An 11,102-nucleotide genomic window follows, 5' to 3' on the forward strand; every position below is an offset into this window, starting at 1 on the left:
GTGCCACGGTGCCGTGGTGCCGGTGCGGCTGTCACTGCGGTGCGATGCCGGTGCCGGTGCCGGTGCCGGTGCGGTGCCCGCGTGTCCACGGCGGTGCTGCTGTCACTGTGGTGGGGTGCGGTGCCGGTGCGGTGCCGGTGTGGTGCCGGTGCAGTGCCGGTGCTGGTGCCGGTGCTGATGCCAGTGCGGTGCCGGTGTAGTGCCGGTGCGGCGCCGGTGCCAGTGCGTTGCCGGTGCGGTGCCGGTGCGGTGCCGGTGTGATGCCGGTGCGGTGCGGTGCCGGTGCCAGTGCGGTGCCGGTGTAGTGCAGGTGCCGGTGCGGTGCCAGTGCGTTGCCGGTGCTGGTGCCGGTGCGGTGCCGGTGCCGGTGCCGGTGCCCGTGCGGTGCCGGTGCCGGTGCGGTGCCCGTGCGGTGCCGGTGCCGGTGCATTCCACCCCCTAGGGGTCGGTGTGCCGCGGCGCGGGAGGCGGTGCGGGGGGCGGCTCGCTCCTGCGCACGGCCCGGGACGGCGGGGCACGGCGGCGGCGGCGGCGGCGGCGGTGGGAGCGGGCACCGCCGCGGGCCGGTGAGTGCGGGCGGCGGGGGGCGGCGGGGCCCGGCCGGGGGGCTGCGGCCGCGGACAGCGGTGGGGAAGGGGCGGCTGAGCCCGGCCGGGGGGCTCCTCCTTTTCCACCCGGCGGGGGCTGGTCTGAGCTGCCGGGATGGGGAGGGGAATGCGTGCCCTGCAGCGTTCCGGTGAGTCCCCGGGGTGTCACCTCCCTCTGCCCCCGGTACTGGGGTCCCTGCAACCTGGCACCAGCACCCAGCCCTCTGCCCGGTCAGCAGGGTGTTCCTGTGTCCCCCAGAGAGGCCCCTGCAGCCTCAAATGGCTTTGTAGCCCCAGGAGACTCCCGTGTCCCCCGGTGCCTCCAAAGATGCACTTGTGTCCTGCTATGACCCTGTACCCCCAAGGATGTCCCTAGGTCCCCAGCTGGACAAGTTGCCTCCAGACAAAACCCCATGTCAGCCCCCATCTGCCCTTCCAAGGCCCGATCCCCCATCCAGGGTGATTTTCAGGAGGACCCACGTCCCCTCCTTTCTCTGTGGGGCTGAGGGGCACGTCCAGGCGCCCCCTGAGCTGTCCTGATACTCACTCTGAGCATCCCCAGCCCTGGCTGGAGAGGGGAGGGAGTGTGACAGCCTGGCAGTGCCATGGCTGGGGTGGGTGCTGGGGGCAGCCCTAGGGTGTGTGCTGGCTGGGACAGGTGCTTGGGGAAGCCTCGGGGAGGGGCGGTCCAGCTCCTGCCCGGGGAAGGGATGTCCTCCATCAGGGACATGATCCTCTGATCCCGGGGAGCGCCCCTCAGCACTGGGCAATGTGGGTGCCCAGAGGTGGATCCCCAGGAATATCGGGCAGGTCTGACCCCATCCTCACGTCCCTGCAACCCTCTTGCTGCAATGGCTACCACGGCTGGGTGGGGATGTGGCACCCCTAAGGGGTGGCACCCCGAAGAGATGGCACCCTATTTTGGGGGGACACTCCAAGGCAGCTGCGTAGGGACGCGTTTGTCTGCCTGGCAGGGAAGGGGTTAAGGCCGGGCGGGTTTTGGGGTGCCGGGATGTCCCCAGCAGGGTACACCCAGGCTGTTGCTCGCACGGGTGACCTCACGCCACTGCCATGGCAACGGCTCGTGAAGTCATGGCGAGCGGGGCGGCTGCTGCGAGCGCGGGGTGCGGGGATGGGAGCGTGGGAGGCAGCGCCGCGTCCCCCCCGCCCCGGCTCCCCCAGCATGAGCCGTGTCCCCGGCAGCGCCGACGCCTCCGCCTGACCCCCGTGCTGCCCGCCGTGCCCGTGTCACCCGCCCGTGTCACCCGCCCGTGTCACCATGCTCGTCAAGGAGTACCGCATCTGCATGCCGCTCACCACCGAGGAGGTGAGCGCGGGGCAGCGCGAACCGGGGCTGCCGCGGGTGTCAGGGACACCCCACGGAGGGGTTGTGGGTGCGGGTCTCGGAGCAGCGCCAGGGGATCGGTTCCTGCCCTGAGAGGGACACGGTGACCCCTATGATGTCTGCTCGTGGCACGGACCGGGGTGTGCTGGGCTCGGGGTGCTCCGTGCCAGGGCTGAGCCGTACTTTGGGGTGCGGGTGGGGGGACATCCCGTCCCTGGGCAGGGCGACCTTGGGGCACAGAGCCCGACGGCAGCACCGGGGCACAGCAGGACCAGGGGATGGACCAGCAGGCGAAAGGCACCGCGGGTTTGAATGCCCGTGGCACGACAGAAACCATAAACTCCATCCCTGCTCCGGCAGGGAGCCTGAATGACAGAGCTGGCAGCACCCCTGGGCAAAGGTCTCTCGTGAGCACCTGGTGCCCACGTTTTGGGGAGCAGGCACCTACAGTGGTGCCCACCCTGGGCAGTGCCATCCCTCCCTTGGTGGCACCTGGGGAAGGTTTTAATTTAGGCACAGTGGGGTGGTAAAATCTTGCTGGCGATTGCGGTGGTGGATGGGATGTTCAGCAGAACAGTCAAGCCCGTATTGCACAGCTGCATCACCAAAGACACACATGCATCCTTATGGTTATATATCTGACAGACACATCCCTGTATATCATAGAGATACACGTTTTCCCCTGACTCCCAGGTAGTTTGCAAGCAGAAAACCTCCAGGCATTCTGCAAGGCACTGGGAAAGCACAGGGAGAGTAGGATCCAGCCCTGGCCTGGGACCTGGGGCAGCCTAGGAACACGGGAGGTTCACATAGAGTGCCCCAGGAACCCCCTGCCCGCCGCGCGGCTCAGGGTCTGCCACCCCTGGCTCCGTGCCTCAGTTTCCCCTGTCAGCAGCGGGGTCAGCCCCCAGGCTGTGCCGGGTGCGACCGGTGGCACTGAGGGCGGGCGCTGTGGTTGCAGTACCGCGTGGGGCAGCTCTACACCATCAGCAAGCACAGCCATCAGGAGAGCGAGAAGGGCGAGGGCGTGGAGGTGGTGAAGAACGAGCCCCACGAGGACCCCGTGCACGGCCCCGGCCAGTTCACGGAGAAGCGTGTGCACCTCTCCAGGTGAGCCTGTGGCTCTGCTGATGGGTGCTGGGTGGGCACTGAGGTGGGGGGCACGGGCAGGCATCGGGGTGGCCCCAGCTCTTCCTCCAGAATTCCTGGGGAACCTCCTTCTGGGTCCTGGACACGCTGCAGTGCGGCTGATTCCCAGGGTTGCCCCCATCATTTTCTGGGCTGCCTCCATCATTTTCTGGGCTGCCTCCATCATTTTCTGGGGGTGCCCGTATCTTCTGGGGTGCACTGATCTGGGGGACCTGCACCCATCTGTCAGGTGCCTCCACCTCCTGAGGTGCTCTGATCTTGGGGGGCCCCACCCATCCCCCAGGTACCCACCCACTCCAAGGACTCTGTGTGTGTATCTCCAGTGGGGTCCCCAAGTCCTGAGGTGCACCCATCTTGGGGTCTGCATCCAGTTTTGGGAGCTGCCTTTATCTCTCAGGGTGCACCCATCTCTTGGGGCGCTCTGATCTTGGGGGGGCTGTACCCATCTTTAGGAGCTATACCCCTCTCTGGTGAGCAGCCACCTCTGGGTGCCACTGGGTGCCTGGGGGGCTCAGCAATGCCCCAGCCTGGGGGTGTCACCGTGGGGCAGTCGCTGGCCCCCAGCACCACTGTCCCCATGTCCCCTCAGCTGCCTGCGGGCACGGGCTGCTCCCCACCAGGAGCTGCTGGTGTGAGACAGGTTAATTTTAGCTGCAGCGCTCACGATTCCCCTCTAGCCTGAAATTTATTTATAACGCCTGAAAATTAATCAAAACCCACCTCCCGACTCTGCAGGGGGCCCGATCCTGCCGGGGTGCTGGGAGGGAACAGGAGCACCCGGGGTCTCAGCCCTGGGGAGGGGGTGAGGGTCCAGGATGGAGGGTGGGTGTTTCTTGAGGAGGGGGTCATGGTGTCTGGGGAGGAGATGGGAACTTGAGGAGGGAGGAGGGCACTGGGGTGAAGATGGGGAGCTGGCACAGATCCCTGGGGTGTCCTCGTGTACAGATGAAGGTGCTGGGGAGGTGGCAGGGATCTCTGGTGGGGCACTGGGGAGGGTCCTGGGGAAGAAACAGGGGTCCCTGAGGGAGTTGTGAGGTGCAGGTGTGGGTCCTGATGAGCAGGTGAGGGTCCCTAGAGGCATCCTGGAGTGGAGGGGAGGGTGCCTGGTGGGGAGCTGGGCAGGGGTGAGGGTCCTGGGGAGGTGACAGGGGTCCCTGGGGGTGTCCAGAGGTGCACATGACACTTGGAATGCAGATGCAGATGCTGGGGAGGTGGCAGTGGCTCCTGGGAGAGGTGCTGGGATGCAAATCAGGGTCCCGAGGTGCAGGTGAGGGTCCCTGGGAGCATCCTGGGGTGGGAATGGGGGTCCCAGAGCCAGGCTGTGTTTTGCAGTGCAGGGCTGGGTGGCACCAGCCATGCCCTGCCCTGAGGGGTCCCCTGACACGGTCCCCACAGCAAACTGCCAGGCTGGGCACGGGCAGTGACCCCCCGAATCTTCTACATCACCGAGAAGGCCTGGAACTACTACCCCTACACCATCACGGGTGAGCCCAGGGAGGGGGCACGGGCACCCCGGGCACCGCCCCTGCCCAGCCCTGGGGGCTGCAGCAGCTGCCCCTGGCCTCACTGCTCCCTCTCTCCCCTCTGGTACCACCCTGTGATGCCACCCTGTGATGCCACCCTGTGATGCCACGTGCCACCGTGTCCCTGCAGAGTACACGGTAAGGAGATGGCACGGGACAGGCTGACAGGATGACCTGTCCCCTTCCCCAGCAGCTGGCTGGGGATGGGACACTGGATGGGGCATTTCTGGGGGTGGGTGTCCTTTGGGACAGGCATCCTTTAGGGGTGGGTGTTGCCATGGTAGGTGGCCCTTGGGTGGGTGTCCTTAGGGCTGGGCATCCCTCAGGGTGGGTGTCCCCTAGGGCTCGAATTTCCTTGGGGGTGGGAGTCCCCTGGAGAGGGTGTCCTTGTGGCTGGGTGTTCCTTGAGGATGATCATCCTTGGAGGTGGGTGTCCCTCAGGGTCGGGTGTCCTTTGGATGGGTGTCCCTCAGGATCAGTGTCCCTGGACTGAGCATCGTTTGGGGGTGGGCATCCTTCGGGGTGGGGTGTCCCTTGGGGTGGGTGTCCCTCGGGGTGGGGTGTCCCTCGGGGTGGGGTGTCCCTCAGGACAGGTGTCCCTCGGGCCCAGCTGACAGCCACTGTCCCTGCAGTGCTCCTTCCTGCCCAAGTTCTCCATCTACATCGAGACCAAGTACGAGGACAACTGTGGGGACAGTGAGAATGTGAGTGTGCACTGCAGCTGAGATCTGGCAAACTCATCACTTTGTGACTCGTGGTCCGTGTCACTCATCCTCCATCCCCTCCCCAGATCTTCCACAGTGACAAAATCCTGGGTGACCACGAGGTTTCTTTCCTGGACATCGCCTTTGACGAGATCCCTGAGCGCTACTACCGCAGCCTGGAGGTACCACGGCTGGGACAAGGGAGCTCCCTGAGGCCACCCCCTTGTCTCCTGTCCCAAGGGGGGACTCATGACCCTGCTCTTCCCCGTCCCCCCAGGACCCCCGTTTCTTCAGCTCGGCCAAGACGGGCCGGGGGCCGCTGCGGGAGGGCTGGCGCCAGCACACCAAGCCCATCATGTGCTCCTACAAACTGGTGAGCGTCAAGTTCGAGGTGTGGGGGCTGCAGACGCGGGTGGAGCAGTTCGTGCACAAGGTGAGAGCGGCCCAAGGGGGGTTGGGAGGCACTGAGGGGGCAGTGACAGGGTGCTGACCCCGTGGTGGTGCAGGTGATCCGGGACATCCTGCTGATCGGGCACCGGCAGGCTTTCGCCTGGGTGGACGAGTGGTGCGGTGAGTCCGTGGGGTGACCCCGGCGCTGTGGGGAGGGGACACACGGTGCCCATGGAGGGGGGGGCTGCAGGTCTAACTGCTGATGCCACTGACCCCACCACAGCTCCTGCTCTTCCTCTTCCTGCACTGCTGCCTGCACTGCCTGCACTGCCTGCACTGCCTGCGCTGCCTGCGCTGCCTGCTCCCTCCTGCCTGCAAACCTGCATGCTGCACGCACCCCTGCACGCTCGGGGGGGACAGGGACAGGGGTCCCAGCACCCCGCCTGTGCTGCCTGCACCCCCATTCCGGCGGGGACACGCGCTGCAGGCGGCTGCCACCTGTGGGCACGGGGACGGGAGCCCCGGGTTTGGTGACAGCTGGCGGCGGGCGCCAGGCCATCCCGGTGAGCGGCTCTCTGCCTTCCAGACATGTCCCTGGAAGAGGTCCGGGCCTTCGAGACTCAGATGCAAGTGGCCACAAACCAAAAGCTGGGGAGCCAGCACCCCTAAACCCCTCTGCCTGCCGGGGATGGACACCCCGGGCCCCGCCTTGCTGCCTGGGGGTGGGTGCAGGCAGGGGGACTTGTGCCCCCCCTGCACCCCGCGGCGGAGTGTCCCCTGTCCCGGCTGCCCTCCCTGCGTGTCCCCTGCCTGCGCTGCCTGTCCATCCCTTCCCCTCTGCTGCCTGGGCTGGCGCTGGAGTTGGGGAGCTGGCTGTGCTGCCCAGCATCCCCTTCCCTGCCCGTCCCGCTGTCCCCAGTCCCTGTCCCCCAGCTCGGTGGGGAGCCGGGGCGCAGGCTGCCCCGGGATGAGGGGGTTCCGGACGCGGCCGTGCCGAGCGGCCCCAAGCCCGGCTGTGCTCGGCAGGGATGACGATGGAGGAGGTGCGGCGCTACGAGCAGGAGACGCAGGAGGCAACCAACGAGCTCATCGGCCTGGTGGCACCGGCCATCTCGGTCAGCGAGGTGGGGCAGCCCACGGCCACGCACTCGGCCCCTGCCAGCGCCCCCTCTACCCCGCTCAGCGACGAGGCCCCCGAGTTCCTGGCGCCCCCCAAGACTCGCCCGCGGAAGAAGTCGGCGCCGGAGACCCTGACGCTGCCCGCGCTGCGGGAACGCGCTGGCGCCGAGTGACGCCGGCAGCGCCGCTCCGTGCCGGACTGTGCCGCTCCGTGCCGGACTGTGCCAGCTCTGCCGCCCAGCCCGGCCCCGCCGACAGGCGCAGAGCCCGGTGAGGGACCCGCGCCCGCTGCCAGGGCGCTGGCAGCCCTGGGGTGCGCCGGCCTCCCTGAGCCGCCGTGGGTGCCCACACGGGTCAGTGCCACCAATGCCATGCCAGACCCGCTGGCGGCACCAGGAGGGGACGCCAGGCCAGAGCGGGTCCCCGCAGCGTCGGGCGATGCGGCGGGAGCTGCTCCCCTCGACTCCACCCGCCCCGGTGTCCGCAAGGGCCACCGAGGCTGGCGAGCAGCTGGGAGGTGCCAGGCTGGAGCAGTGCCCTGCAGGGTAGGCACCAGCGTGGGGGCACAGTGAGGGTGACAGTGACAGCCAAGCGCTGGGCTGGGGCTCCCCACCGGACCCAAGGGGCTGCACAGCCTCGTGCACGGCTGGTCCTGCAGTCAGGGTCCCCTTCACTGTCCCTCCAGAGGCCGTGGCTGCTCGAGGGGGGCTGGGGTGGACTCAGCTCCCCGTTTTCTTTAGGAAAACAAAGGCCTTTTTGGAAATAAAGCTCGAGACACGGCAGCTGGTTGCTGGTAGTGATTTATTTGGTGCTGTGGAAGAGTGCCATGCCTGTGCTGGGGTGCTGTATCCCCCAGGCCTGCATGTGAGCAGTGAGGGATTTCTGGATCGCTGATCCTGGGATGCGGAGATGGGGTCCTGGATAGGCAGCAAGGCTCTGGGGGTCGGATGGTCAGGGCAGGCAGGAATCAGCCCGGCCCTGGGGCATTGCCCCCAGCCACAGCAGCAGCACTGGGCTCTCCTCCCTGCCAGCTATCATCATCCTCCAGCTCCTCAGCCCCCGGCACAGCCTCTGCTCCCAGCAGGGCGATGTAGTGGGAGCTGCAGTACACGGGTGGCTTGTTGGGGCTCGAGTACACCTGCTCAGGCCGCAGTGAGGCAAAGGGGTTGCTGGCATAACCCACAATGTGCATCTCCAGCTCCACAAGGATCTGCAGGGAGGCCTTCAGCTCCTGCTCACTGCCAGGAGAGAGGACAGGCACCATCAGTGGGTGTTGTGCCGGCTCACCGGGGCGGTGGGGCTGTGCTCACCTGTACACGGTGAAGAGCACGGGCAGGCGATAGTCCCGCAGCAGCAGCAGGGTGGGCAGCCAGCCCGCCAGCAGGTCTGGGCAGGCATGGAAACCTGTGGGGACATAGCCATGAGGGTTTCCCATCCCACCCTGGCCCCGGGGCAAGCTGGCTCCAACTGCATCCACTCTGTGCTGGACACCCCAGAATATACAGTGAGTTTGGCAGCCCCCAGGAAGGTGGGGTCTGGCTCCCCACCAGCATGTGGGGCACCCCAAACTCTAGGTCCTGGGCTAAGCACTGAGACCTGAAGGGAAGGATCTGTATCACCTGCAGGTGGGTGACACAGGCAGGACAGACTGCCTGGTGGGGAGACAAGACAGGCATATCCCAGGGGTCCCCCCAGCTGCCCATTGTGCCTTTGTGCAAAGCCCTGGGCATATCCCCAAGCCACCTTAGGCTCAGTCCCAGGTGCTGCTGGGGTGCTCAGGGCACCATGAGCCCATGTGCCCTGTGATGTCCCCATCCTGGCAGTGGGGTGTGAGGGTCTGACCCTCCATGGTGTGGGCACTTACCCGGGTGAAAGCCCACCACCAGGTCGGGAGGGGCGGCCAGCTTGGTTTCCACTTGGCTTTCCCAGAAGTCGTGGTAGAGCCCCTTGTAGCTGCTGAGATAGACCCTTCCCCGGGGCGCCAGCGTGGTCAGGGGTGGCCTCATGATGGGTCCGTCCACCACGTCCACCCCCACCATCACCATCTCCATGCCCTGGTGCCCCGGGAACATCCGCGTCAGCTCGTCGTAGTCCGTCAGCCGCGTGTTGAGGGTCTCCACGTGGGAAGCCCCCACCACGTGCACGGTGAGGGGCCTGGTGAGGGGGTCGATGCCGAACAGCCGCAGTCCCAGGCCGATGGTGAGCGGGCGCGAGTGGAAGTCGGTGACCAGGCGCCGGATGGATTCCCGCAGCTCCGCCTCCTCCGGCCGCGGCTTCCCGGCGTTGGCCCAGAGCAGGGTCATGTACCGCCCGGCCACGATGGCACCCAGCTTCTCCTCCAGCTGCTCCTGCATGGAGAACCAGTCCTCCCAGCCCTTCACCTCCCAGGCAGGTTTTGTCCAGGTGTCCGTGGGAAATGGGATGTCTCCTGGGGAGTCAGGAGGAATTGAAGGTACAGTGGTGGAGCCACAGCCCAGGCTGCCTGTCCCACCTGAGCTGTGGGGCTGCAGAATGGACACTACATCCCACATGTCCCACCTGTGAAGACGAGCCACTCCACCAGCCGGTCCAGGGCCACCAACTTCAGCTTCTTGCAGAACTTCTTGTGCAGTGGCCAGTTGGCACGCTGGCACGCCACGCCACAGTAGTACACATTTTGGCACCTGGGCAGACAGGCAGCATGCCCAGCCATAGGGAGAGGGGCACAATCCAGCCCACCGAGCCAGGCTCCCTGCCACCCCCTCTCAGGGCTATGTCACTGTTCTGGGGGTGCCCTACAGCTGGAGGTGGGCACTCCAGGGGACAGACACCCCTCACTTCACCTCAGCCACCAGGCTGGAAGTGAGGGATGGATCCATCCCTGTGCCACCAGACCATCTCCCCACCTTACCTCTTGCAACGCCGGAGACTTTTGGGGTCCGGGAGGGCATCGGGAAGCTTCTTGCACTCGACGCAAAACTTGAAGGTGTCCTCCATCTTCTGGAACATGTCAAAATATGTCCGGATCCCAAAATCGCTGCCGCTCTTCCTCCCGTCCATGGCAGACCTGCAGATGTCAGAGGGTGAGCAGAATCCAGCCCACTGCCACATTGGTGGAGCTGACATCCTCTCTCTGAGGCTGCCAAGATTTTTAACTCCAGCCAGGAGCATCCTGGCCTAGGTGGGGACAGGGAGCCAGGCACCCTGGAGGGGTCCACCCAGGAGCCCATCAGAGCTCCCCGTGGGCTGAGCCGGGAGGGTGGGATGAGCCATGGGAGCTGCTCCAGCTGCTGGGAGACACACGGGATGTTCTTCCCAGGAGAGGGGATGGGGAATAGGCATCCATGGGTGCTCACTCACTTGTAGTCCTCGTAGCTCTTCATGTTGAGCTTCTGCAGGATGACATGGGACAGCCCCGGCACGTTGCGGTCCATGGCCTGGAAGCCCAGCGAGTCCACGTCCGGAGCCCTCGCCGCTGGCTCCTCCGGGGCCTTCTTGGAGCGGCCAGTTCTGGGGGCAGCGCCTGCGTTTGGCTGGGCCGTGGTGGCTGCAAGAGAGAGTGGTGCGGGCGAGGAGGCCGGTCCGGGGGTCGCCGGGTGCTGCCGGGGTGCCCCGCGCCGCCCGCCTCCCCCACGGCGCCTCCCGCCCGCCATCCCGCTCCTGTCCCGCTAGGGCCGGGAAATCCCGGGCAGCCCCGGCGCCCTTCCCGTCCCGTCTCGTCCCCGGCCGGGCTCAAATGTCAGCCCCCAGGAGCCGGCGGTGCAGACGGCCGTGGCCCCTCGGAATCGGATAGCGGAGCTATTCTGGGCATCCCCTCCCCGGGAACGGGCCAACCCGCTCCGGGGGTCCGGCTCCCGCCCCAAAAGCCGCGCTGGTGGCAGCGGGGTGCCCCGAAACCCCGTGGCGTCCCACACTGCAAACCTGCGGGGAGCTCGGGGGGCTGCCCACGCCCCTGGGACCCCTCTGTCACCATAAGGACACAAAGTCACTGCCTCAGACCCCCGCCATACCGTCCCCAGCCACCCCCCTGCCACCCCCTCAGGGCCCCCACCGGGGTGTGAGGGAGTGTCTGGGTGGCCACCACGGCCTGTGCCAGCCGGGGGCAGGCCAGCAGTGGGCTCTGGCAGCAGCCGGGCACAGCAGGCTGCAAGGGGGACATGGGGGCCGTACCGCACCGCCAGCTCACACGGCACGGCTCGGAGGAACCCCCGCCGCACCGGGGGCTGCTGAGGGCTGCCCACACCCAGCATGGCGGCGGCCGCGGCCTCACGGGCACGCCCCCAGCACGCGCGGCCGGGCCGGGGTC

At 66.8% G+C, this 11,102-nt stretch overlaps 2 protein-coding genes across 4 annotated transcripts; one reads left to right on the forward strand and one right to left on the reverse strand.

The window, feature by feature from the left end:
* The first annotated feature begins 509 nt into the window (after window positions 1-509).
* LOC130259110 (cytoplasmic phosphatidylinositol transfer protein 1-like) lies at window positions 510-7,599 on the forward strand. Its single transcript, XM_056503093.1, has 10 exons — window positions 510-566; window positions 1,791-1,914; window positions 2,894-3,042; window positions 4,477-4,565; window positions 4,735-4,742; window positions 5,237-5,308; window positions 5,395-5,490; window positions 5,586-5,741; window positions 5,815-5,878; window positions 6,725-7,599. Exons 2-10 carry the CDS (start codon window positions 1,867-1,869, stop codon window positions 6,988-6,990), a joined length of 948 nt encoding a protein of 315 aa, XP_056359068.1. The 5' UTR covers window positions 510-566; window positions 1,791-1,866; the 3' UTR covers window positions 6,991-7,599.
* Window positions 7,600-7,601: 2 nt separating this feature from the next.
* MSS51 (MSS51 mitochondrial translational activator) lies at window positions 7,602-11,081 on the reverse strand. 3 transcript variants are annotated; one of them, XM_056503083.1, is made up of 7 exons: window positions 10,848-11,081; window positions 10,157-10,343; window positions 9,708-9,863; window positions 9,356-9,480; window positions 8,682-9,245; window positions 8,128-8,221; window positions 7,602-8,055 (listed from the first exon to the last, which is right to left on the reverse strand). In XM_056503083.1, exons 1-7 carry the CDS (start codon window positions 11,044-11,046, stop codon window positions 7,785-7,787), a joined length of 1,596 nt encoding a protein of 531 aa, XP_056359058.1. In that variant the 5' UTR covers window positions 11,047-11,081; the 3' UTR covers window positions 7,602-7,784. The 3 variants fall into 3 exon arrangements, with proteins under 3 accessions (XP_056359058.1, XP_056359059.1, XP_056359060.1); XM_056503084.1 differs by having other exon boundaries at window positions 10,983-11,080; XM_056503085.1 differs by having other exon boundaries at window positions 10,718-10,871.
* Window positions 11,082-11,102: the final 21 nt, after the last annotated feature.

The sequence above is a fragment of the Oenanthe melanoleuca genome, chromosome 14, assembly GCF_029582105.1.
Source record: "Oenanthe melanoleuca isolate GR-GAL-2019-014 chromosome 14, OMel1.0, whole genome shotgun sequence".
In the NCBI taxonomy this organism is placed as follows: domain Eukaryota; kingdom Metazoa; phylum Chordata; class Aves; order Passeriformes; family Muscicapidae; genus Oenanthe; species Oenanthe melanoleuca.

What these genes read in the sequence shown, in the direction of transcription:
- LOC130259110 (XM_056503093.1), top strand. Translation starts at nt 1,867, where the DNA reads ATGCTCGTCAAGGAGTACCGCATCTGCATGCCGCTCACCACCGAGGAG. An exon ending in TGCCGCTCACCACCGAGGAG is followed by an intron (nt 1,915 to 2,893) that starts GTGAGCGCGGGG and finishes CTGTGGTTGCAG; the next exon opens with TACCGCGTGGGGCAGCTCTA. An exon ending in TGGAGCAGTTCGTGCACAAG is followed by an intron (nt 5,742 to 5,814) that starts GTGAGAGCGGCC and finishes GTGGTGGTGCAG; the next exon opens with GTGATCCGGGACATCCTGCT.
- MSS51 (XM_056503083.1), bottom strand. Translation starts at nt 11,046, where the DNA reads ATGCTGGGTGTGGGCAGCCCTCAGCAGCCCCCGGTGCGGCGGGGGTTC. An exon ending in AAGAGCTACGAGGACTACAA is followed by an intron (nt 9,864 to 10,156) that starts GTGAGTGAGCAC and finishes TGACATCTGCAG; the next exon opens with GTCTGCCATGGACGGGAGGA. An exon ending in GGTGGTGGGCTTTCACCCGG is followed by an intron (nt 8,222 to 8,681) that starts GTAAGTGCCCAC and finishes ATGTCCCCACAG; the next exon opens with GTTTCCATGCCTGCCCAGAC.